This window comes from Leptosomus discolor, chromosome 7, assembly GCF_034619465.1.
Source record: "Leptosomus discolor isolate bLepDis1 chromosome 7, bLepDis1.hap2, whole genome shotgun sequence".
NCBI classification, from domain to species: Eukaryota; Metazoa; Chordata; class Aves; order Leptosomiformes; family Leptosomidae; genus Leptosomus; species Leptosomus discolor.
This window is the reverse complement of record NC_141397.1, coordinates 16,205,444-16,232,381: the sequence shown is the minus strand read 5'-3', so window position 1 is coordinate 16,232,381 and position 26,938 is coordinate 16,205,444. Positions and strand designations below refer to the sequence as shown.

Sequence of the window (26,938 nt, the reverse complement as noted above, 5' to 3'; positions counted from 1 at the left end):
TCATAATGAAGGAATTATTTTTTTTTAATTCTCTTCTAGGAAGCTGTAAGAACATGATCAAATTGTAGACTAAATGTAATTGTGGATAATGCATGGTTTTGTATTGTGCAACATTTTAAATGCTTTTTAAGGTTGTTTATCTGATACTGGGTTTTAACTAATGAATTTATAACTCTTTGTAGACTTTTCCCATGTCTTATTTTTGGTTAAAGAAAAATAGTACTCAGGATTAATGCAGTGAAAATAAAGACTTGCTATTGCAAAGTCAGTGAAGGAATAAGTTTTTCATAATGTTAAAGGTTATAAATAATAATTGATATACCTAGATCAGAGCTTTAAGTAAGTTATTTCAGTACTCAGACACCTGACATCTGCTCTGTTTAAAGTTTTTGTACTTGCTTGGTTGAAAAGAATACAGAGTTGTTTTTAAAAACTGTTTGCCCTTATTTTTTACTACCTCAGTTTCACTAAGAAATGGCAGGGAATTTTGGTGGAAGCTGGGTCTCAAGCAGGCTTTTAATTGGTCATTCGTGAGACTCAGCAATGTGCTTTGGGGTTCTTTAGAGCCTTGTTAGTATGATATTAAATAAAAAGTTGCCTCCCTTCTGTCAAACCTTTGCAAATGCTGAGTTTGTTAAGCAGAAGAGATCTAAACTGTGTGGGACATGTGCATTTTTTTTTTTTATTTCCATCTTTTAACCAAGCTATCGTAAAACTAACGAATCTTTTAATCCTGTCCTAAGAACAGAAGGCTCTACACAGGGCATGTGTGTCTGTATTGATCCAGAATTGATCTTGTGGGGGACAAGGGAGTTTGTTAGAGAAGCCTTGGTAATAGCCCATTAAAGCAAAATTAAGTCCCTAAGCAGGTGTCCATGAGGAGTCTTCATTGTTGCAGTTGGTATTTCTGTTAATAATCTTAATAATATGCTGTTCAAATCAGATTGTACTTTACAGTAGCACATGTAGTCTTTTCCTATCAAAACTTTTGCTAGTTATTAAATGGTTAAAGTCTTCTTTTCTCTCTCGGAAGAAAAAAAATTAACATTTTATGTGCTGAAAAAATGATCATGTATGAAGGGGAGTTTAATTCCTTCTCTATCTTTTTGCCACTTTAAAAGAATTCAAAAAATAACTTTAAAAAACAAGAACCAAAGACCCCAACAATGTCTCACTAATGGGAAAAAAAAAAGTATTTAGAAAGTATAGCGAGTTATTCTAAAATATAGGGAAGCACTTAAGCTGCTTCAGTTATTACAGTGCATTGAAAATTATTATTTCCTGATTATCTGTCACAAATTCTGATGAAGGACTTGAATTTTAAAGGAAAAAATTGTGCTCCATAAAATCAAAAGGTGGAGGTGCGGTTTTAGCTTTGCATCTGCTTATTGCTTCATTATCTTTTGTGCTGTAGTGTATGCTATGAAAAGGTAGCAGCACAATATTCGTGCAGGACTTTATAGTTTTATTAAAGAAGCCCTTTTGGACCTGACCCTACCGTAGGAGTCAGATGACCAGATACGCTTTGTTTTCTACACAAGGCTGTGAATTCTGATGAGCAGAACAGGGCTCATCGTTGTGAGAATGAGGTGCTATTCCCAGTTCTGTCCCAGAGAGCTTAAACTGGAATATTTTTCCCCTCTTACGGTGCTGCCGGCCATGGTGAGCTTGCAGCACTGCACACTGGAACAGGTGATGCTCTGGGGGAGCCTGTGCCACCCTATCCTTGCGCGCAGGCTGAGCACATAGGCAAAAGTGTCCCTGGGCCTCCTCACACTGCCAGTACGGTGAGAAGGAGTACCCAGTGACAGGGTAGAGGTAGTGCGGTCAGGAAAGCACAGTGCGGTCTGGAAACCTCAGTACCCCACGTGTGGTGTGTGTGCGCAGTGTTTTGGCCATTTGGACAACGTGGGAAATACGTCTGCAGTTAAAACCGGGATGAGAGTTGGCTTTCACTTCCCTTTGCACTGGTAGCTTCAGTTTTCCCAGGCAAGGTTAACAAAACCTGCCCGCAGGTGCCTGTGAAGTTGGGCCTTGACTTCAGGCTCTGTGGGGGTGGACCGGAAGTAACCAGAGGCTGCCCCTGAACCGAGGGTTTTCAGGCGGGAATTCTTGAGTCGGGCTGTAGCAGTGCTGGCTCCTCAGCCCTGCGTCTCACCTTGCTTCCCAGATACAAGGTGAGCTTAATGCCATCTTTTTAAGGGCTCTTGGTCTGATGGGAGAATGGGGCTTTGAAAGTTGTTGTTGTTGTTACTATTATAATCGTAATTGTCATTATTATTTCCCTTTATGTTTTCTCAGGCCATTTGCATGCAGCTGAGAATATGTAGTGTATGACTGCTAGAGTATGCGACTGAATTAGTCCAAACTGAGTTCTCGATGGTGTGATAACATTAGGGCGCTTTCTGAATAGCTAAGAAAACACAACATGGAGGTTAAGTCAAAATGTGTTCTCATCAGTGCAGGGCGTATGTGTGCATATAATCAATTTACAAAACTACTGATCATTTGTCATCTTGGCCTTTGCAGCAGAGCAGCTCCCAGTATGTTAACAATTATTTTGGGCTTAAAAATGATTAATTTTACTCTTGACCACCCATCTAAGGCGATAGCACTGATCATAAAAATTTCATCTTATTCAGCAAATCATTATGCATTTGGAATTATATGTTTCTTTTTTAATAAAAATGTCAGTGAAAAAAAGTATTTTCAGCTCCTTTACTGTAACCTTTCCACAACCAAAGGAAGGATGTGAAAATTAACTAGATCATAGTTTGCTTTTTCATCAGTAGTAAAACTGATGTTCAGTGAAGCTTAGATTTCTAAATAAGTTACGTGCAATACTGAGCTATGGTCTCTAAAAACATTTACATAATTTTTGGGGAAAAAATTGCATGGTGTGCCTCTTACAATAGTGCATTTTGTACCTGTATTTGGTGAAGGATGCAAGCACAGTACCGCTTACAGCACTTTAAGTGATGACATAGCTTGGGCTAAAATATTTTCAGCACATCTGTGCAAAATGCACTACTGTTGATAAGGTTTCTGACTCAGCCCAAAGAACAGGGTTAATACATAGAAAACTCATTAAGGGAAGAGAAACTGTAAAAAATATTCCAAACTCTGTCTTTGCAGAATCTCTTGCCAACTTTTAGTACTTCCATAAATCAAACAATGTCAACAAAGATCAAAATTGAGGACAAGCAAGCCAGCTAGCTAACAAAAAATGTGTGATTCTGTTTAACAACGTTCTCGGTGCTTCCAGGCTCGATGGAGAAATAAGCAATTTTTCTCAGTGGGAGTAATTTAAAGGAAGTGGGAAACAAGGATCACTGTATCAGCCCAGCCTTTCAGATCAATATTGATAGCAGCACAAACAAGAATGAAGTATGCTTTTGCTCACTCAGCCCTTGCTTTCTACGATAAACACGCTATTTAAGCTTTTTTTACACAAGTGTATCGAGGATGATAACTGGATGGTTCTTGTAATTTTTTATAATTTGCGAGAGTTACAATGTGACTATAGAATTGGTAGAACAGCAGTATGAATTTTCTTTTCAGTTCTAATACGGTTGGGGATTCTCAAGGTAGTAATTAATTTCATCTTTTTCATTTTCATACTGCAGTGTCTAGTAAGTGAATACGAGCTTACTGATAAGTCCTGAGCTCCTCGTTTTAGTGAGTGGTCTCTAGTCACACAAACCCATACCAGATGGGGGAAAGAAAGATTTCAGGGACTGTATTTAATACATGACTCTGCCAGTGTATGGTGAAAACCAAAATACTGAATAATGGTCTTAAAACACAAGGGTCCTTATGCAGTAGCAAAAAATGGCTTTTCCTGCTTGCAAGGTATAAGCCTGTGGTGGATCAGGAACAAGCTAATAAGGAACATCTGGTATACAGACATAATTTGTTTGCGTCGATGTCACTCATATCCCTGTTTGGTAGCCAAATACAGTTTGGGTCCTAGAGCTTTTTTTAAGGTGTGGTTTAATCCCTAAGCCATTATTGTGTTATCTGTACAGACAGAGACCTGGCAATACAAAGTCTGTGCAACAATACTTTAACACAACTGAAATCAGTTCTTTACTTTTTCAAAACATGTTTTTATTTTAATGTGTCCCAGGTACAGAGGGAAGAAACAGTATCATTTTTCAGGGGTTGTTGTCGTTTAGATAGCTTTCCTTTGCCTTGTTGCAGTGACGGGGATGGGGGGGCAAGAACAGCCAGAGTGTCTCATTTGTGTGTCTCCAATCTGTTACACCGTGCAGGGTCACATATACTGCCTTAAGGTATCATTCCTGCAAATGGTAATTTGAGAGTGTAGGCATACAGTATTAATGAAGCAGAGCACCTCAGATGACTGCATAGGTTAGCAGAGCTCATTCTGTCCTTACTGCTGCTGGGGCAAACTCATTGCGCGTTTTCCTGTCAGAGGGAATTGTTTCTTGCCATACCTCTACAAAGCTACAGTTACGATTTAAAAGATACTGTAAATCACCGTCAGGATTGGTTATAATGGATTATACAACATATTCTTCTAGATAGGGGCAACTGGTCCTGCTGAGTACTTAGCCTTGCCAAGACAGTAAGATTAGGCAGACTGGCAGGTGGGAGTCTGGGAAGCAAAGGAGTTACTTTAGGCTGCAGGGGAAGCACTAGTCGTGGCAGGTCAAGGTCATTCATTGGTGTTCTCCACTCGAAGCAAGGATCCAAGGTGGACATTGGGATGAGCAATGTCAAGTCATACTTGACAGATAGTTAACTTCGGGGATCGTACAGGATGCACCAAATGGTAGTCCGTGAGGATGCTAGAATACAGCAGGCAGAGGCTTGAAAGACCAAGGAATGATGTTGGTTATTATTTTACAGTTCAGTGAGATTGGTGTTGCTTCTGAACAGTTCCTGTTAGCTATCTACTTCGTAGGTTTTGACCAAGAAATAAAGGATGAAATATGAACACCAGAAATAGGAACCTACCCAATGTTCCCATGAGATTGGTCATCAGACTTTCTTCTTTCATAAGAGAGCACCTGGGTTACTCTGTCCAGACAGCATCTGCTTCTTCCACATAGGAGATCTTATTTTTGGTTCAGAGTTATTAAACACGTTAAGAGGCCAGAGTACTTGCTGATGTGAGAGAGAAGTCCCTATTAGTCTGCCCCTCCTCTTTTTTCCCAAACTGCGGCAAGGAGTGACAGAGGTCTGTTGCTCTACTTCTTGCTCAAACCATCCAACATACAACTCTGTGGCTATCCACGGCTCCCCCAAGAAATCTCCATTGCACTGTTCATAGCTTCCATGCTGGTACCAAGCGTAGAAAAACACTGTTGAATTCCCTCATGCTGAGGTTGTTTCTGAGTAGCAGCAAAAATGCACTGAGGCTGCTTATCTGCATGTCTTGCAAATGAAATTGCATTGAATTTGTACAGAGATCAGACTGCATATTTTCAACTACTAGAAATTATTTATAGTGGACGTTACAGTTTATAAGAACTGAATGTAAGTCCCCTTATTTATCTTGGCATGATGTCTGTCTGTCTGAATTATATCTTTCTAAAATGCTGCTGAAGGTCCAATTTTTCTACTTTCTAGCCATTTCTGACCCCATTAGCTGTTGGAAGGAGGGTTAAAAATACACCAAAGCGTGAACATCACTCTCAGATTTGTAGCAGAAAGAAAAAATATGTTTATTGCACTCTTTTATTGCTAATGGTTTCTTGGGATAAGATTTTTCTGTCCATGTTTCCTGTTGAACCTGTAGAAGAGTTCAAAGTATGTGCTTACCTTGTGACACGGGCACAATCCTGCAAAAGTGATGAACATAATACTTGACATTTAAGAAGCTTAAATAGCTGGCACTTAACACTTCCGTTGCAGCAAAATTGGAATGTGGTTGCATGTAAGGATGCCGTTTTTAATTTCTGACTGGGAGTGCCTGTGGAAGATTTGTCTTTTCTGCCAGATTGGAAACTGTTTCCTGGGTTGCATAAAGTCATGAAGCTCCAAGAAGGAGATGGACACCATGTGCAAGCTACTGTATATATTTAAGGAAGCGGTTTAGACAAGTGGTCTCCTGCTCCTCCAATAGAACAAAGCTGCCATTACATGAGCAGTGCTAACCAGATTATATACTTAATGAAATATCAAGGCATTTAATTCAGAAGTAATTCTTAGGGAAGCAAACCAGGGGTACTGAATTTTAAAGAACATACTCTATGCTACGCTAAGTCTGTTTTTCCTGAATAGCAGTAACCAGCAATAACCAGAAGCCATTAATCTTTACAAGAAATTTAATAGAAAAATCTGCATCCCTTTGCTGACTCTGCTGCCTCCTGTGTCAGCTGCATGTTGTGTATGTGTTGCATGTGCAGAGGCAGGTGTGAGCAAAAGGGGGGGCAGGATGGAGATAATAGCCTTTGCTAATCCCCCACTGGCATAATGTCCATTAGGAGTCAGTGATGTAAATTAGAGTCGAAACGCTGCTGTGTCTCTTCCCTCAAGGTCACAGAACCAGCTCCGTGTGTCCACCAGTCTTTTTCCAAGCACAATTTGTTCATCATGGAGAAATGTAACCTAAATGTAGATCTGATCTTTTGCTGTATTATAGACTGGTATTATACATCAGTAAGATCTCAGCTCATTCCCCCACTTCCCTTTCAGATGCCAGTAGGAGTATTGGCAAACCTGAGATGCAAGTGCCTGGGCATGGCTTCAGAGTCCATGGCTTCCCAGCATTACAGAAGAGAGGTGTATGTTCCTCTATAATTTGAGGTTCTCATAGTTATGCTCAAACTAGACATATGAAGTAGACCATACAGGTACTTCCTTGCCTTCTTCCTTCTTTCCTTTCTCCTAATCCACTCACCAGTCCCCAGAAGGTTCAAGTATTTTAAGCTCAGTTAATTTCAAGTATCTTCTCTGTGATTTGGGCTTTTCTTTCTAGAGAACTTATGGCAAGTGTAGCCTTTGGAAGGCACTTCTATTTCGGCTGTCTGTTACTGGGCTGACCCTCTGGCTTGTTAGTCCCAGGAAGATGATGGCACCCTTCTTGCAGCATCCTCCAACAGCCTTCTGCTGCCCTGAGTCTTGTTGCTGGTTGCTCCCCATGTGACTGTGGTGTGCCAAGTCCCCGAGCTGTACCGAGCCATGCTGGTGTGAGGGCTGCATAAAGACAGCAAGCTTGGAGTCTAGTCTAACAGGTTGTTCAGCAAGCCCGTGGCAAGGGATAATGTTACAGGCAGCCACATCCAAAGGACTCTCCCTCATTGCACTCATAAATTGCACCCAGCCAGTTGGCAGAAGATGCAAAACTGGGAGGAGTGGCTGGAACACCAGATGGGTGTGTTGCCATTCAGAGCAACCTAGGCAGGCAGGACAAATGGGATGAGAGGAATCTCTTGAAATTTATCAGAGGGAAATGCCAAATCAGGCGGTGGGGGAGGAATGCTAAGTGCAGCAGTCCAGGCTGGATCCCGATAGGCTGCAAAGCACTTTGCATTGAAGTACTTGGGGGTTCCTTGTGGGCAGCAGGTTGAACATGAGCCAGCAGTGTGTCGTGGAAGCAAGGAAGGTCAACAGCATCCTGATCTGCATTAGGAAGATCCTACTCCTCTGCTCAGCTCTGGTGAAACACATCTGCAGTGTTGGGTCCAGTTCTGGGCAAGACAGACATGGACATACTGGAGTGAGTCAAGCAAAGCACCACACAGATGATGAAGAGACTGGAGCATCTGTTCTGTGAGGAGAGATTGAGAGATCTGGCACTGTTCAGCCTGGAGCAGAGAAGGCTCAAAGGAAGGTCTTACCAATGTGCATAAGTACCTGATACCCCCTCAGGTAGAAGACAGAGCCAGACTCTTCTCAGTGGTGCCCAGTGACGGGACAAGAGGCAGTGAGCAGAAATGGAAATACAGGGAATTCCTTCTGAAGACAATAAAATAAACTTTTCACTATGAGGGTGACTGAGCACTTGCACAGGTTGCCCATAAAGGTTGTGGATTCTCCATCCTTGGAGGTACTCAAAAGCTGCCTGGACATGGTCCTGGGCGTAGGTGGCCCTTCTTGAGCAGGGGGGATTGGACTAGATGACCTCCAGAGGTGCCTTCCAACCTCAGCCATTCTGGGATCCTGTGAAATATTTACTACACTTCAGTAATCTTATGTGGTTACACAAATAGCTGCACTTTCCTGTCTCCCCTCAAACTGAATCTGAGATCTCTGTGTTACATCTTTACAGAGAGATTTTTCAGAAGGAAAAGTTATGTACCATAACTCCATTAATTATGAGTCATGGCGACACTTATTTTGAAAGGTTTGTATTTTACCCTGTTTAAAAATTCTCTTTAGTTCAAAATTACGTTTTGGTTACCACCGGGATTGTTTTGGGTTTTTGCTCAAATTGAAAATATGTTTGTGTTATCAAAACAAATGTCATTGTGGAAAAAGAACCAAGCATTGCCAATGTTTTTCATAGCAGTACTGTTTGATTTCGCTTGTTGGGTGTCTGGTAAACCACTTCAGAAGAGAAAATGTCATTCTAACACATGCACGTACACACACACGCATTTGAATGCCCGCGTATTTTGCCCTAAATTCAGGCTGTACTAAATGTTCCTGTGGAACGTGCCCAGGTCAGGTATGATCAATGCAGCTTGGGCTATCCATTGCTGGTGCTTCTCTAACCACACCTGTGGAGCTGTCTTGAAACAAACAATCTCTCGCTAAATATTTCTTACTACTGGGTCCCTGAGTCACCCTGCAACCTGGGAGTTCATCTTCAGTATACAAGTATATTGGCTTTTTTGTGAAACAGAAAAGAGAAATATATTATATGTCTCACTGTTGGGTTTTTTTTTTTTCACATCAAAGCCTTTGAAATAAAAATAAGTGTATTTATTTTTCTGAGGTAGTATTTGACTCAGGAGAGAGCAATCATGTTCCGACTTCTCCCTCTTGACCAGTAGATGAAAAGTGGAAGATACTATGGACTATATTTGAATAAGTCTGTTAACCTAGCGTGAGGTTTTTATTTGGGAAATTCAGTGAATTGAGAAGCATGGGGCTGGCAGACAAGATCTGCAGTGGATTTTAATACAATATTTTTATATCAAATGTATCATATCCTTTTATATTGAGTTTATATGCCACGTCCTCTTTTTTTCTTTACAGGGTATATACCCAGTTACTTAGACAAGGATGAGCTATGTGTAGTATGCGGGGACAAAGCCACCGGATATCATTATCGTTGCATCACTTGCGAAGGTTGCAAGGTAAATGGCACAGTGGGAAAGTGGGAATCAGAAATAGCTCTCCAGCTCCTCCATTATACAGACTTCCTGAACTGTGCTGTCAAATAAAACAAAGACAGATTAGAAGCGAATAAGAACATCCAGTACTGACAATAAGCCATATCTGGCTATGCTGCTGCTCTTCATATGCATAAGGAATATAGTTGATTTTTGCGGTGTTTGCTTCTGAAAAGAAAATGAGAAATTTAGATTTTTGTTGTTGCTGTTTAACTGTTAGCTTTTACACTTCTGGTTTTTAATGTTTCTTTGGCCATGTTCTCAGCCAGTGTACATCAGCATACTCCCAACAGCTCCAGTGAAGCCATTTATGTAATAGCTGAGATTCTGCCCATGGCCATGAAAAGTCTGTAGCGATTAACAGTGTTCCAGTGCCTCTCATCATCACTGTGAAGAAGCAAAAAACAAAATCCCTTCCACATGCTCATACAACAATAACATCCATCACTTTGGGAAGTACTGGCACTCAGTTAAAACAGTTTCAAAAAGATTTTGACTTCTTTAACTTAAGCATATTGAAATGTGCTTTCAACCCTAAATTGCATCTCTAAAACTACATGCAAAATTAAAAAAGAGATTGCTTTGGGCAAGTAAATAAAAAAAAAATTAGTAACACAATCAGGCACATCTTACATGATTTCACTGCCATAAATTTGCCTGAATAGCTTGAGATCCTGTAAGGAAGCTATTCTTTCCTGTGGAAAACAAAAAAAAGTTGGTTTTCTAAACAACTGGGACCACACGTGTCATGGACTAGTGTCATGGGACTAAGCCACAAAAGTTGTATTCTTTTCATCCCCAAAGTCTGGAATATTTGGATCTGAGATTTTGGGTTTGTATTGGCTTTAGAGCCCCACATCACAGCAACTCTTGTGTTGAAGTAGTTCCTTCAGTTTTGCAGCATTGTCATAAGTTACATTTAGGAAATGCACAAAGACCTAAATATTCTATGTATAGCGGATTTGTGGTAATATTCATATTGGTTTTATACACATGCATACATAATATGTATGAAAAAATATTTATACCTGAAAACAACTGTGGAACTGAACAAGTGTTGCTTACCTATTTGCATCCCATATACCAAGATGATAATAATACATAAAAATGTATGAATATGACTTAATTCAGATATAGTAAGAAGTAAGCAACACTGTGGCATTGTGAAATCTCTTTTGCTCCCAGCTGAACAGCTGTATCTCTTGCTAGCTTTCCTACTAAGGTTTTTGTTACTCCAGCTGAAGTATTTCTTTTCACGCCTACCAGCTGTTTCAAAGATAAGCACACAAAATGTACTTTTATCTTCAGATACAGTTCTTCTGTCTGATGTACAATTTAAACTAATGCTTATGTGCACAAGGAACTGAGATAACAATTTGCAAAACATAATTAATGTCTTTACCCTGCTTATAGTTGGCTTACAAACAGACCATTTTGTTTTGTCATGATTTATTGTTCTTCTTGCAAATGTATTCTATGTACAAGATGGGGGGTTTTGTGTGGTCAATTTCAGCCCATGCTTTGGAGGATCTGTATACACACTTCAAGTTGTATGATTTATCAGCAAAGTTACATGTAATCAGTTTTCAGTGAATTTGACATCTACTAGTTGCTTCCACTCAAAATCATTTTAACTTTGTAACAACATTAATCAGAGCTGACAGCCAAAAATTTCCGTTGGCAAGTACTTTTATGAAGGGAGCATCCTCACACATGATTTCTGAAGAGTAAATTGTAAGAAATTCAAACACAAATAAACCAACAGTGAGTTCTGATGTCACTGAAATGTTTCTCTGGACTGTACCCATTGCATTTATTGCTAGATAGGTGCATAGTAAAGGAATTTAGAAAAACAGGAGTTGCATTACAATAAATTGTGCTTTCTTTTATTCATGAAAATAACACTTCTGTGATTAACTGTTTGGACAAATACAGAGAGCAACTTCCTTATCACATTATATCTAGAGATGATCAAAGAGGTTTTTTTGCAAAAAGTTTCTGAAAAATGCAAAGAAATGGGCAGATGAAATGTGCTGGTCCCAACACAGGTGGTGAAGAGCCTTGCCATTGTAAAGCTAGGGCTACGTAAAGTCCCATGCAAGGTTTGGAAACAGAAGTTCAGTACCGCTTCCTGAGACTCACCAGGGATTTTTCCATCTCTTGCTGTAACTAGAGATTACCCCGAGTCCCTGGTTGCCCAGAGCCATCTTTATCTTCAGGGAGGAGAAGGGCAGGTCCTGTCTCTAGGAATTCATCCCAGGTTGAGAGTGGATCCAAATCCAGTTGTTGGGTAGGTGAGAGTTTGAGACCTGATTCAAACCCCGTGTAAGGACATCTTGACTGTGATTTCCTGGATTTTGGCTCAACCTAACAGGTGCCAGTCTTGCAAAGGCTTACGCACATGCTTTATGCAACTCAGTTTAATTAAGATTCAGGTCTTGCCGTTGTTAAGGAAGAAAGAGTTGTGCTCTTAGCTCAAGTTGAATCTTGTAAGATAACACTGTAATGAGAACAAGGCTCTTTATTGTCTTCACTGGAGTTAGGATCTCAAGGTGAACTACAGACTTATCCATACGTCTTAATTCAACATTCTATGTTAAAAGAAATTACACACTGCTATAAGATTTTACCAGATGTTCCTTTAACGTGATTAAAAACAGACCTCTTGCCTAGTGAAGTGAAGAGACTATTCATTAGATAAAATCCCAGCTGAAGAGGCTATTCATTAGATAAAACCTCACTTCAATTTTGCCATTGTTTACACTGAAACCAAAACCATTCTCAGTGGCCTCAGTCAAACAGGACCAGGGTCCCAGTGTGTGCTATACGTCAAGGCGATCCCAAGCTGCATTGCTGAATATAGATGGTCTCAAACAAGAGTGAAACTTGATATTATAGTGAAGTCTGAATTTCTTGCGTTACAGCCTATCTTGCCCGTATCTTGCAGTCTTGGGAAGTTTATCCAGCTCTTGTAGAAGTCAATGAGAAAAGCCGTGTTGAAATTAGAAGCAGAATTAGGTCCGTAATGTTCCGAGATAAGTTGTATCTTATTTCTTTACGTAAGGCTAGGGTCTATGGAGTGTATAAATCACTGAATTCAGTGGAGCTACATTAGCTTACATGAGCTTAGGATCTGACTTCATATCCACAGTTGGCAGTACAGATCTATATTATGATTGATAGATAGATAGATAGATAGATAGATAGATAGATAGATAGATAGATAGATAGATAGAAAGAAAGGATTTATATATGGAGGGATCTTTATTCATTATGTTTGTGGTAAATATGAATCAAATATTCTTCTTAGAAATACAGATAATTTTAAAATTATGAATCCATTATTTAGAACCAAACTCAAAGATTGTGTAAATTGTGTTTGCGAAATTCTTAGTCTTGCCAATTTGGTTGGTTGGGTATTTGGCTTTGATGGAAAGAAAGGAGAACTGTTTATTATTAATCCTTTAGTACCACATACACACCACCATTCTTATTATTTGCAGAAGCTGCTCTTTAGTTAAAAGTATGTATATGCCTCTTAGTATCTCTCAAAATGATTATGTAATTTAGAAAGGGCTCAAAGTAAACTTTCAAATAAATACAAATAAATCAACACACAGAAACGTAAGACTTCAAGAAGACATGTAGACAGTATTCATCCCTCAAGACAGCATTACTTATGCCTTTACTTACCTAAGATATCTGTAAGTTTAATTTTTAGGGAGGAAATGTTTTGTGAAACTCAGAAAAGAAATGTCATACACTATAAAACTGGTTTGTTCTTTTCCTCTCTGGGAGTTTGATGGAATGAAGTATGTTATCTTGCATACTTAGGTACATTCCTACCAAACCAGAGCGGCTTCTAATTTGAAAAAATTGCTCAATGCTAATGCTTTCCAATGTATTTATTTATTGCACTTAGGGTTTTTTTAGAAGAACCATTCAGAAAAACCTCCATCCAACCTATTCCTGTAAATATGAAGGAAAATGTGTGATAGACAAAGTAACAAGAAATCAGTGCCAGGAATGTCGCTTCAAAAAATGTATCTTTGTTGGCATGGCAACAGATTGTAAGTATATTTTTCTGGTTTTCTTTCTTTTCTTTCTCTTTTTTTTTTTTTTTTTGTGTGTGTGTTTGCCTAAAGTATGTTGATTGGTGAAGGTTGTTAAAGTAGAGCAGAACTTCCAGAACTTTTTTGGTTTTAATAACTCGTACCGGAGAATTATACTCGTTGCATCAAACTGCTTTCATAGGGCTGTAATTTTCTGTTTTTCCTTCATCAGACTGCACCTTCTCCTGGCCTTACCAGGCTGAGTAACAGTAGGAATGTTCACTCGTTGGAGGAGAGGAGGGAGAAATGCATCTGGATGGACACTTTGCTTGAGAAAAAAACATCTTGTTTAGAAAATTCTGGAGGATGTGAAATTGAATGTCGTTGTATGAGTCATCCTGCAGTTGTTTGTTTTATTTTTAGCCCTAAAGAAGTTATCTACTGCAAAGAATTGACTCTTAGTCTAAAGGACTAGAAAATATGGCTGTAAGATTAACCCTTAGGGGTCTTCTTTTCCTGCCGTTGCACAGGGATTTACACTGATAACTTCAAATGGTGCAAATGGGAGGAAGTCACGTAAACCCCCCTGTGCATCACTGTTAATGGTTGTTGCCAGCGTAATCCTCTGCAGAGGAACTGACAGGAAAACGGGCCCAATAAACAACAGAAAAATATTCTAACCTTTTTTCATTGTTAGTGTGATGTGTAACAGGCTCTAGGCTTTCTTTCTGCATAGAGGGAAATAGAGGAAGTGACGATTTCATTTTAGTCAGGTAGACCTTCAGGAGAGGGGTGGATAACCCTGGGTCAGCAGTTGGCATCCAGCCCAGTCTGAGGCAGGAGGTGCTGGTAAGCGTCAGCAGAGCCCGGCTGTAGAGGGTGAGAAGTGTCTCTGCCCCGGTTCCGAGCGGCAGGTGCCATTCCCCTAAAGCGGCCATGCCCGCCCTCTGCGGGCTGCACCTCGTACGCACCAAGGGAGCCGTCACTGAGCGCGGCAGACGGGCCAGCTGTTCCCCCAGCTCGAGAAGGGTTTCTTCCACCTTTGAGTTAAAATGTGTGAACAGAAGCGTGTAAGCAGGGCTTTTGTCGCCCCTGCCTGCCTGCCACCAGCTGTGGATCAGAATGGTCCTCTGCTAAAGCACGCCAGTCTGTTTAAATGGCCTGTTCACGTGCACGTGGAAAATGGGATAAAACCTTCAGTGGTGGGGGGGCAGAGATGTGAAGCCCTGGGTCTGTGTGTCTGGCATTGCTGGAAGCCATCCAGCAGGGCTCTAGGGAGGTGCCATGGAATGGCACCATTGGTAGGGCTTAAGCAAAGAGCTGAAGGCGTATTGTTTCTGATTGTGTCATGCAATAGGTAGCTGAGCCTTCTGTGAATGAGTACTCCCGCTTTCTTAAGTGCACAATACATTCTGCTGGCTTAGAAGAACACATTCTACAAAGTTGAGAGCAGTGAGTGCGCTGGTACTACTGTAAAGAAAACAAAAGGGCGTCTTTCCCAACACGGGTTGTTCCACGTCTGCTATAGGACCACTTTTGAGTCCTCACAAAGTTCTTTTACATACTAATTTTGTTGGTGGGATAAGCCACTGAAGGCAATGGCAGTATACAAAACATTACCAGAAGGGTAAGTCGTTCTTTGCAATGCAGGCTTCTGAGAAAATGAAGTTTGGAGGGAGAAATAAGAGAACTGTGTTGACTGTGGGTCTTACAAAGTACTTCTTTACTGATTAGTTAAGGTGTTTGTAATCAGTTAGTACCTCTGGCATAGAAAAGACCAAAGTTCAGGCAGTCTTAAGAGCTTCCTGCCATCTTCTATGCTTTTTCTCTTGCTAGTGGTGTTGGATGACAGCAAGCGGTTGGCAAAGAGGAAGCTGATAGAAGAAAATCGAGAGAAGAGACGTCGGGAAGAGCTGCAGAAAACCATTGGGCACAAACCAGAGCCAACGGATGAGGAATGGGAGCTCATCAAAATTGTTACTGAAGCACATGTGGCCACCAATGCACAAGGAAGCCACTGGAAGCAGAAAAGGAAATTTCTGGTAAGGACTGTAGCCTTTTACACTGCTCTTCGAGTCAGGTTCCTTTCTTTCTTCTGAAGTCCCTTCCCAGCATTGCAGCCCCAAAGACGGTATATCTGCCAGTGTATTGACATTTATGAAAAAACAGGTGATCTTTATAGTTACTACTTGCTTATTCTTGCCTGAAGCTCAGTGTTTGATCAGACCATGTATTTCAAAAGATAAACAGTGTGTTGCTACGTTAAGGATTACCCAGCTGGATACTTTTAATGTGCTATGATAAGAAAAGATAGAAAAATTGTTTCACTTCACAACAGTAGCAGTCTATAATGCATACCATATCTTTTTTTTATATATTGTATCTAGGGATAGTTGTCTTTATTAGAGACTAGCATCCAATATATCATAAGTGTTAAAACAATGTAAAATTTTAGGTGAAAGCTGATACTTTTTACAAATAACTTGTGAGTTTTGCTTCCTTGTCCAGAATGAATACATTAATTAAAATCAATTTGACAATGAAAAATTAATTTCAGTGAAAGCAGGATGATACATACACTGTAGCATTGGCATTGCAGACTGCAAGATGACTTATATTTTCAGTCTGTAACTAAGGATCAGAAAATAAATGGTGATTTGTGATGCTCAGCCTTAGAAAAGGATTTATTTGATTTTTCTAAATTGTTTTATAAAGAAAATAAGTGCAGAATGCTTCTACAGCACAAGAGAGGGGTTGCAAGCTGTGTTTTGGGAATACACAGGGGTCTTTAACAGTCTGCGTATACCAAATCAGACAGAGTATACTCAGTTTTTGCAAGCCTAGGCTCCTGCTGCTGAATTCACCGTGGGAATCTCAACCCACTGTTAAATTGCTAAGAGAAATAAAATACTCAAACCAGCTGATCCCTTTTATAATTCTTGTTAATTCCAGTGGCAATGTCTAAATTTCTGTGTGAATGGCTGCATGTTTGTAGTAGCGGGCAGTCAGGAAACCACAGCCAGTGCTCCCTGACAAGAAGCAACAGAGCACTTTCCAGTGGTGCTGCACAGCAAGGTGTGTGGCGCTGGTTTTAGCAGACCTAGAAGTGCGTTTGATTACTCAGGGAGGAGTGCTGTTCTTTGGGTATCACCTGGTTTGGGATAAAGCATGGGGAGCTTGAGGTAGGGGTTGGGAATGAGTACACTGGGCCATGTAAAACGTGGTCACTGAGGGACTTCAGGCTCTGGAGACAGTCACAGCCGAGGGGGAGCCCCAGCAAAGGGTACGCGGAGGCAGGGCATGAGGTGATGTAATGACAGGACTATTGGGAGAGGGGAGGGATGGGGCAGAGGCAGGGGTGGCAGCTGTAATGGACAGTTCAGAAACCAGCTGTGACTTCCACAGCTGGTTCCTAGGTCAGACCAAAGGGCTCTCAGTAGCCCTTGCTGCAGGGCCTCCTGGTTCTTTGCAGCACTCACATGCTGAAGCCCAGTGGTTGCAAGGCAAGTGTAGGAAGGTCACTGACACCTTGCAGTGAGCATGGATGGGAAAGTCCAGGGTGGCATGCCAGCTCCAGGTGGAGGGCTTTGAAAGCCCGTGCCGCAAGCTGTTGTAGAGCAAGAGGAGCTGGCTGCACGCCCCAGGAGCTGTGCGTCGGTCCTTGGGCAGCTGGGGCTGGTTCATCAACAGCAGGAGTTCCTTTGAGGTCTGGACCTCTTTTCTGGACCTGTTGAGGTGAGTTAGGTAGCAAGGACTCTCCAGTTGCATGCCCTTCTGGAGTGTGTTGGCTTTAGTTAGTGATCCTGACTTCTTTCGCCTTTCCCAAGGAAATGCTGTGTTCTTTCTTTTTCTCCCTAACAATGTTAGGCGTGGTTTTTAAGCATTTAGTCATCTTGCTTGGAAGTGATGAAGGTTGTTTATCATGAGCACACTGACAATGTGGTTTAGTTTCCCAAGATACAGAGAGGGAGAGAGCCTAGAACTGGGATTATTTGAGTGTTTTAGTAGGAACCATCAGATAATTGAGCCCAGTCCTCTTCATTGTTCCTTTACAATTGGTGCTTACTTTATTAACGCATTGCTGAGTTTTTTCTTGAACAAAGTTAGATTTGAATTCTGATTGGCAACAGAGCTGTAGAAGAATCTTTTAAGATGCGTGGCTTTAAAAAAACTGCTGAGCAGAAGTTTTCATTATAGACAGCACTTTCAGCACTTCCCCTGTTTGAGTGACGTTATATAAATGTCATGAAGTCCATCAGTTTTAAAGGCCTTCTTCTCTGGGTTTTATCCATTTTTTGTCTCTCTAACGTGGACAAAATTGAACCTCTGCATGATGATTAGCAGATCTTTTACAACTGCAAAGCCACAGGTGAACAGAACAGCTTTGATATGCTTGTTTTTAAAATCCGCTGTGACATTGATGAGCTGTCACAAAATCAGGTGAACAAGTTGAAGTGCAGTTGGAATAAAAAACCACTCATTGCAGATTCTGCTTGAAACTATTTCATTGTATATCCCTATTGAAATCCTCAAAATATTATTTTTTTTTCTGTTTTGGAGAAGCCTTGGGCTGAAGTCATGCAGAAGGTGATTTTCAACCAAAATTTTACTCAGATGAGTTCAAATTCTAGTCACTTTATCCAGACTAGCTTTGTGTTAGCCCCTTCTTAGTCATCAGTTTTTTTAGCCTAGTTTTGGAAACAGGCCTTGGCAGTTGCCTGGAGCTCTGCGATACCAGGCAATCTGTTTTGGGGAGGATTTCAGGACTTCGAGTAGGTGAAAGAGCCAAATTCTGCAAAGCTCTCAGCATCTTCTCATGGGTAACAGGTCACCTCAGCTCCCTTTGCTTTTAGAGAAACTTGAGAGTTCTCAGCACCTGTAAGAAACAAGAACATGCCTGTATTTTTAAGCAAAAAATGCATACACTACATCTGCAAAATACTCAGATACAGGCAGAAGGAAGAAACTGCATGTGCACAAAAATGTGGCTGCCCACATAGGATGGGCAGTGGCAGGCCAGTCACCCATTTCTCTGTGCAGTCACCTCTTTCACAGATGCCTTACAAACAAATTCACATTTTGTGGCGTAATGGGCATTATTTATAAAGTGAATAGTGTTATTTTTAGAGTATAAAATGCTTGCTATAAGGTAGATTGTTCCTTTCAATATCTTTGTTTATATCCTTAGCCAGAAGATATTGGGCAGGCACCAATAGTTAATGCCCCAGAAGGTGGGAAAGTGGATTTAGAAGCCTTCAGCCAGTTTACAAAAATTATCACACCAGCGATTACAAGAGTGGTGGATTTTGCCAAAAAGTTGCCTATGTTTTGTGAGGTAAGAAGACTTCCTTGCACTCCTCATTTATATGTCTGTTGTTAAAAACTATTCAGAATACTCCTGGCATGGAACTAAAAAATTCAGTATGTTTAAAATCAGAAAAATTAAAAAGACTCAAAATAGATGGGAGTAGAATCATCTGGATTTTTATGAGTTTTCTTTTTCCTGTGATTACTGAAATTTTGATTTTATTCATCTAGAAGTCATCATGGTTCATTAGGGAGTCAAATGTGTGTTTAGAAGTGGCCTTGAACAAAGCAAATGAACAGAAAAGACTATAGAAGCATCTTTGATACGTTTAATCAGATCTTCCAGCACACAGTTCTCTCTGTGCTTTCTGGCTCCTTGGCGGGTACAGTATTGTGGAGTTGGGTCTATGCAGTAACAAATTCTTCAACTTCAGGAAAGCAGCTCTATCCAGGAGTGACACTTGCCTCATTGTGTTCCCTAGGCATGCTTTTTGTGAACGGGGAGGTTGCATCCAGCATAAAAGAGTCTGTAAAAGTAATGGATTGTCATTCCAGATAGATACTCACATGCAAAATATACAGTAAATAGACTCAAGTAGGCTCAGTTGCACATTAGGAATACATTTACACTGACTTACCACTTGTATTGAAGGACCAGATGCAATGGCTGATGATATTTTTTTCCTGAGTTGAAAAATGGTATCAGAACTGCAGCCTGAAATAGTATTTCAGTATTAGTAATTGTGAGTCCCTTAGGATCCACAGCCATGGGAGTTTTAACATGGAAATATCCCAAATCCAGCCATGGAAAGATGCCTGCCTGCTTGCTCATGCTGCAGAGCAACACTCAGCTCTGCTGGTGAAATGCCAAGTGAATGACATTCAAAATGGGAGTGACCATGATCAATGAGTTCATCGGGCTCCCTAACTTGGGAACAGTGTTTCCTCCTCATAACTAAACGTCAGTCAGGAAGGAAGTTTAAGGCAGCCATAGTATTTTACTCTTCTGTGGCTGGCAGCTTTTCTTTAAGGTCAGTCAAGGAAAGCTATTTATGTCCTCTGGGACCTACAGACAAGAAGAGGTAAATATCAATAGTTGGCATAGTGTAAATAGCTCTCCCTGGCTAACCTCAGCATTGGCTCCATCAGCCAAGAAAGCATGAAATAGTGGCCAAGCATGAAGATTTTAAAATACAACGAATGTGTCCATAGATCAAGAGGCCCCTGCAGCACTCAGTGTCTGAGGGAATCTGTCTGCTCTGATTTGGTCTTTGTTGGTGGGAAGTTGCAGTGACATACCAAGGTAGTCTTTCTAATTTAGAAAGCTTTGCCAGTCACACACAGATTGCAGTGCCCATCTGACATCCCCTGCCCCTCGTGGCTACCGCGGGCCCACTTGTGTCACAGCAAGGCAGGAAGCACGGACGAGGAAGTTAAGGCATCATTGGACATGACGTCTGTAGGTTATACAGCTTAGCTAGGACAGGCTTTGTTTACAGCTAAGGCACTGTGTAAACCTGACACCTGTATACAGCCAGGTCTGGTGGCAGGGTGGGGGACAGTTCCTCGTGAACACAAAGGAATAGGACAGCTGTCCTCCAAGTTGTCATATAGCTCCTGCTGTAGCATAAAGAAAATTACAAATGTTTGCTCCTTTTTGAAGGGGCACTGTCCTGTTAAGTTTATTTCAGTTATGTTTTCTAACCCTTATCTTTTTCTTAGAAGCAACACTGTGTGGGCTGTGGATTTGTTCATGAGAAAAAGCCCTCCCATTTCCCATAGGACCTGCAGAGCATTTAGACATTATCTCAGTTATTAATTTCCACCGAGACTCAGGCTGAGACTGTAGTAAATCTCCATGAAGGAGGGGCATGGCAAGGAACATTCATGGCCACTTACATATTCACAGCTACTTTTCCTTCTTTCTCTCTTGTTTGGACACATGCGCAAGCCAGCAAAGCACCATGAGTGCCCAGCTTAGTCTGTGTTCATCCATTGGGCCGTGCCTCAAAGGAAGAATATAATCCCAGAGTAATTGAAGTATAAGGAAAATTTCATTTACTTCTCAACATTTCTGCTGTTGTTTCCTTCTTGCATTTCCTTCTGCTTAGAAGATGAAGATTGAGGAGCATTTAATCAGTTTGATGTGAGTTTAAGTGTCACAGGCATCGGTGGTTCCATGTTGGGTGAAGCTGTGTCAATACCCTTTTACGTAGCTCAGCTCAGCTCAGCTCCGCAGTGCTGCATTACACATGTACTGGCTGCCAATATGTCCTGCCGAGGTGAGCACCTCAGGTTCCTGCCTTTTGCTTTTTCTCCCTGCAGAGAGAGAAGGGAAGGACAACATGTGGCAGATAATCAGTCCCATTCGTTGACCCCACTCCTGGAGGGTGCTCTAGTAGCAACACTCAAGTGATGAGCATAGGTAGCATTGAAACCTGCATAGTTGGGGCTTGAACGTCAGTTCTGCTACTGGCAGATGAGACCTGAGGCTTGGCATCCATGAAACAGGTGTCCCATGTATCCTTCAGAATTAGGAAAGCAGGTGAAGGATGGGCATAGTCAGATCACCACTACTATAAAGAATTTTTAGGAATGTTCAAGTAGGAAGAGAAATTCTCATTGATTTAATGGCTCACTAATAAAACAGCTGAAATGTCATGAAATATCTTCCCTTCTGTTACCTGTCTGTTTCTTTTCCACCTTTCTTCCATCTCCTTAGTATTTTTTTCTTCATTTCTCTTTTCGTCTCCCTTCCTTTCTTTCATGTCCCTTTTTTATCTGCGGTTACCTATTCCAATATTTTTTCATGGTTACTCTCACACATCTCTTCTCTCTTCTCTCTTCTCTTCTCTTCTCCTTCTCTTTTCTCTTTTCTCTTTTCTCTTTTCTCTTTTCTCTTTTCTCTTTTCTCTTTTCTCTTTTCTCTTTTCTCTTTTCTCTTTTCTCTTTTTTCTCTTTTCCCTCTCCTCTCCTCATTTTATTTCTTACTCTGTTTCTTTCCCTACTTCAGTCTCAGCAGTCAAACGGTGGCCGTGGTGTTGGGTAGAAAGACTGCCACTGTGCCTGTGCAGCCTTCCCCACACTGCTGCTGAGCTGAATGTGATCTGCAGAGAAAGTGATTTGCCCTGAACAGGATGAGTCATTTTTCTTGTGTATCAAACACTTCACACCTGAAGTTGGCATTGCTGGAAAAATAGCTGCATGATTCAACTCCTTTTTTCTGTCTGTGGTTAGCTTTGTGCTTAAAACTCTTCTCTAACAGGGAACTGCTTTCTACTTGCATTAGCTGACTGTCTGGCATCCACCTGACATCATTTTACACCAGATCAATGTCCTTGCTTTGCGAGTACACAGTTGCCATGTAAACCTGTAGTTGGCAGGGTTTTTTCATTTTGAACTGCAAATCAGGTAGCTATAATAACTTTATATGAATCAGAAATGGATGAATTTTTGCCTCCTTTCAAGCCAAGTGGAAATGAGTTGCTTTTTCATATATCTGACCTTTGCTGTTCATTTAGTGACAGTCTCAAAATAGTCTTGGTGGGTTTTGCTATCAGTGAATTACCTATGAAAACATAAAGACATGCTTTACAGAACACATTCTCCTAATGTGACAGCATCCTGGTTATACTTTATAAATTAAAAAATATAAATTTATAAATACAGAACTTACCTCCACCAATTTGGACAGCTTACCTTTTTTAATGTTGTGGAAGAGACATGTCTAGCCACATGCCCTGAAGATCATGGCTTATGCATCAGCATAAAAGCTGGAGCTATACCATAAATTTTGTGCCTGTCCAGCAATAATGTAGGGAGTCTAGGGAGATCGGCCTTACTAGACTAAACACAGCTTAATAAATTCTCTGTTGTTTAAATGGGCAGTGAGAATTAAGAGTACATGCCCCACTGATTGAGGTGTCTCTTCTAAATACAAATACATCATTCCTTTTTTTTAAAAAGCAGTCCACTTTTTACAGGCCATCCCAAATGTCTGTCTTTTCCTCTAGTCAGGTAAGAAATAAGCATGGCTGGCAATGAGTTTAACTGGGTTATCTGAGGTCTGTATCAGCCCCAATTATGGTTTATTCTGTTATGCTAAATTGTAAGCTGAGGGAGCTCAGGAGTAGAAGAAAGAAGGGTAAACAGCTGAGAACAGTGACCACTTCAGCCATCTCAGTTAGATCCACCCCTGATGGGAGACAAAACCAGTAGTATATGTTACCACCAACTTGGCACCTCACAGGTCTGCTTCACCCTTCGTGCTTTGTGAAATGTTCTTTAAAATGGATAGCGACATTCTTAAGGTATATTTGACATAATTTTATCATGCTGTCACAAACTGAGCAGTCCCATGGAGAGCAGCAGTTCTGCAAGTTGCGTCACTTCACCTCAGTATCTGAACCAGCTTGGTTTGCTTTGTGTATCTTGCTCAGGATCACTTGCCTACAGCTGTGTCATCGCTAGATTTCCTAAGGGTGTGTGGGGATGTTAACCTGCTGACAGTTTCTGAAAGCAGGAACACGAGTTTTGGTGGTGCCAGTCCATCAGCAGCGTGTTTGGAGAGTACCTGCACTATGCGAGGTAGTGTTCTGGGGTGTGAACTGCAACTTCATGCTCATGGATTTATTGTAGTTGTAAAACCAACTCAGTTTGGAAAACGTATCTTTTTCTTTACCGTTTATAATTTCTGCAGCTGCCATGTGAAGACCAGATCATCCTTCTGAAAGGCTGCTGTATGGAGATAATGTCCCTCCGAGCAGCAGTTCGCTATGACCCCGAGAGTGAGACTTTAACACTAAATGGGGAGATGGCGGTGACAAGGGGCCAGCTGAAAAATGGGGGTCTTGGCGTAGTATCTGATGCCATTTTTGACCTGGGCATGTCTCTTTCTTCATTTAACTTGGATGACACCGAGGTTGCCCTTCTTCAGGCTGTTCTGCTCATGTCATCAGGTGAGAATAGAAATATATTGGAACCCTGACCATTTTGAAACTCTTTAGTCTTTGTTACAAGCCTCTTTTTAAAAAGAAATAGGATGTGTTAGATCTTGTAGATCTGGCTAGAGTAATGTGGGAGACATTATCTCTCAAAATGCTGATGCAGCTTAGAATTACTTTGGTGAGCACTAGGAAAAAAATTCAGGGTATTCAGAGAGGTGGGCATAAAAGTGGCTTTGGTAACACACCTTGCTCGATTTGGTACTTCGGGAAGAGGCGTGGATGATAATTAGAAAGAAATCAGATCTGATTCTGAGACAGTTTGCCTGGAATGAAAAACTGATTTCACAACAGTTGTCCTTACAACAAGTTCCTCTTCCCCTAGGTACTGTCATGCACTGAGTAAGAGGTACAGTTGATACACATTTCCATCAGTCTCATGCGCTTAGTTTGACCTTCTGTCTTGTTTTCCTACTTAACAGCACCACTACTTGCTAATGGGCATTTGAGAGCCGTGCTGTTTCCCCACACTGGGGCCATTTGCAACTGATCTCTTGGTGGCGTGATACAGAAGCAGCACAGGCCATTTCATATGATTTCCAAAGAGTTTCTAATCGTCTCAAATTGAGTATGTTTTCAAATATGCTTCCACTGACTGTGCCAGCCCAAAGAGGAAATTCCATTCTTGGGCAGTGGCAGATTTGATGAGATTTTGTTTTAAGACCACTTTGAAGACTGGGCACTGAATAACAATAGACAGACGGTGGTTTATAACCATTAACTGCGTCTGAGATGGAAGGATTTCCACGTTAATCACAACATAGCACTTGACCTTCCCAATCAAAACATTTTGATTTCTGTTTAGTTCCCTACACAGTGATACGTGGATAGGGGTTTCAGAAGGCAGTTCAGAGGACCTGCTTTCCCAGAAGTGTCTCCTGAAGAGTCACTTAAGAAAGGAGCTTTCCCAGCGCCAGTCTGTGCACCAGTTGAGACAATCGGCCAAACTTTTTGTTCCTTAGTGCTCCATGACAGTTTCCTTTGCAGCTCACCTGTGGATCAAAACTTGATAAAGCATCATTCAGACTGTAGAGAAACAGATAGGAAAGAACTGTGATTTAGATACCTGACAATTAAAGTTTTTTGGTTCTTTATTAGCTGTTTTACGGAAAGGTATCGACAGAAGCCTTAGGTGAGATCTGGGATCTGTTGCTCTAGTGACTGTAAGGAAACACTTCTCAAGCAGCTGTACTCTAAAAGGGCAAAGCAAGCAAAGAATGAAGAAAGGAAGAATTATCTCCTTGTTTTAAGAGGGATAGTACTGATAAGTGAGGTGTCCAGGGTCAAAGAAGTTGTTTATGGCAGTGCCAGATGCCCTTGGTCTCCCTCCTTTCTTTCCTAACAATGGAACCTTCCTATTTTTCCTGATTTATGATTAGGAATTTGTTAATGTAAATCATTAACAATGATAATTCTGCTTCTTTGATCCACAGATCGCCCAGGCCTTGTTTGCGTCGAGAGGATAGAAAAGTGTCAAGAGGGTTTCCTCCTGGCATTCGAACACTACATTAATTACAGAAAACACCATGTTGCACACTTTTGGCCAAAACTGCTGATGAAAGTGACAGACCTGCGAATGATCGGAGCCTGCCATGCCAGCCGCTTCCTGCACATGAAGGTGGAGTGCCCCACAGAACTCTTCCCTCCATTGTTCCTGGAAGTGTTTGAGGATTAGAGAGACTGGAGCGGTTCTCCGCACCCCTGTCGCACTACTGGCTGTCATTTCATCCCGTTGCCCGGCTCTTCTCACCTCTGTTCTTCTTCTTCTTTTGTGCTCTTCTGTTTCTTGAGGTGGGGTTGGGTTTTTGTTTGGGTTTTCTTTTGGGGTTGCTGGGGGGCAGCTGTATACACATGGATGAAAACATCCCTTTAATGCGGGTACTTGTGACTATTGCAATTTGTTCTTCAGTCCTTTGATGTGAATGCTTTGACAGCTTAACAGTGAAAATACAAACAGACCAATCATTCACCAGCACTTGCGTGGTCACCAGCTCACACACGTCATTGCTTGGAAAATATGGGAGAGAAATTGAAGTGGCAGAAAAGAAATTGGCCTCCAAGTTAAAACAGCTATTGTTAATTTGACCCTGGCAATTCTGTCTAGTATTGCCTTGTTTTGCAGGGCACAAGTGACCAATTAATGAGATGAAATTTCTAGTCTTCATGATTTTTTCTATTGTAACAATTTAGGATCTTCATCATCATCTTGATCCCATCATTATCTGAGAATTGTTCCAGCAGGTACAGTTTAACTGTGCCCCATGAATCAAGTACTTAAAGTAACGCAGAGTGTTAGAAGGGACTGACTCATTTTTTTTCCATGTGTATAAGAAAGTAAGATCCTTTAGTTCTTACTACATTTGAACTCCAGGTGACTTCACTGGAAGGTCTGTTGGAGTAGGGAGGGGAATTTGATCCTCTGAGGTGCTTTTCCTGAGAGTGGAGAGGTCTGCTTTTTCTGAGATGTGTGGAAAATTCGTCACTCTGAGGGAGAAGTCTCTCTGTCAGGATAGCAGGCTTTCCTCGGAGTTACTCCAGGATGTGAATGGTCACAGAATGAGGACAAGGAGAACGAAACATACGGGGTAACCTTCAGATGGGACAGAAACCAGCTGTGTTATTAACAACACTCAAGAATGTACAGCTTTATCCCAGTAATACAAATAGTGTTGCTTGGCAGTAATCTTTTGTTTTATATATATATATAAAGTTTATATGCCCTTATATATATAATTTTATATATATATAATTCCAAATCTTCAGCAGATGTCTTAAACATATTTCCATATTTTTACCTACTCTCTCTCCTCTAACCTCTCCTGTGCGTGTGTGCGTTCATGTATGTTGATCAGCTAGGTTCTCCCTCCTTGGTGTCTGTATGTGTTTCATTTGGCTAGATTCTCTCTTGATTCCTTTAATTTATTTCCACTAACTGCACTAGCAGGAACCAAACTGAGCAATGACAGGATGTCCTGCTGCCGAAATCTGCAAGCCAGTACTCACAGTCCTGGAATGTTTGGAGGCCGGTGATGAGGGCGTTATAGATAGAGGTTCCTCTCTGTCATCCATCTCCATTCAGGGGTGTCATCCCCGGGTTTTATAAACGTGATGTTAAACCATCCTCTGAGTTTGTACAATGCATCAAAAGCATCCTTCTGTTCTTCCTGGGAACAGGAGACTTTGTTCACGTATTTTACACTTCCTTATAACCCACGTTCTTTTGTGTTGTGCATTCATTTGTACCAATTCCTTTCTCTGCTATTTA

The 26,938-nt window shown here is 41.1% G+C and overlaps 1 protein-coding gene across 1 annotated transcript in view; it reads left to right on the top strand.

Annotated features, from left to right (window-relative positions):
* THRB (thyroid hormone receptor beta) overlaps nucleotides 1-25,348 on the top strand; it is a 34,044-nt gene extending 8,696 nt beyond the window's left edge. The window contains exons 2-7 of the mRNA XM_009948239.2: nucleotides 9,175-9,275; nucleotides 13,234-13,381; nucleotides 15,200-15,405; nucleotides 18,552-18,698; nucleotides 23,370-23,628; nucleotides 25,107-25,348. Of these exons, the coding sequence (XP_009946541.2) occupies nucleotides 9,175-9,275; nucleotides 13,234-13,381; nucleotides 15,200-15,405; nucleotides 18,552-18,698; nucleotides 23,370-23,628; nucleotides 25,107-25,348 (1,103 nt within the window). The remainder of the gene's footprint in view (nucleotides 1-9,174; nucleotides 9,276-13,233; nucleotides 13,382-15,199; nucleotides 15,406-18,551; nucleotides 18,699-23,369; nucleotides 23,629-25,106) is intronic.
* The last annotated feature ends 1,590 nt before the right edge of the window (nucleotides 25,349-26,938 follow it).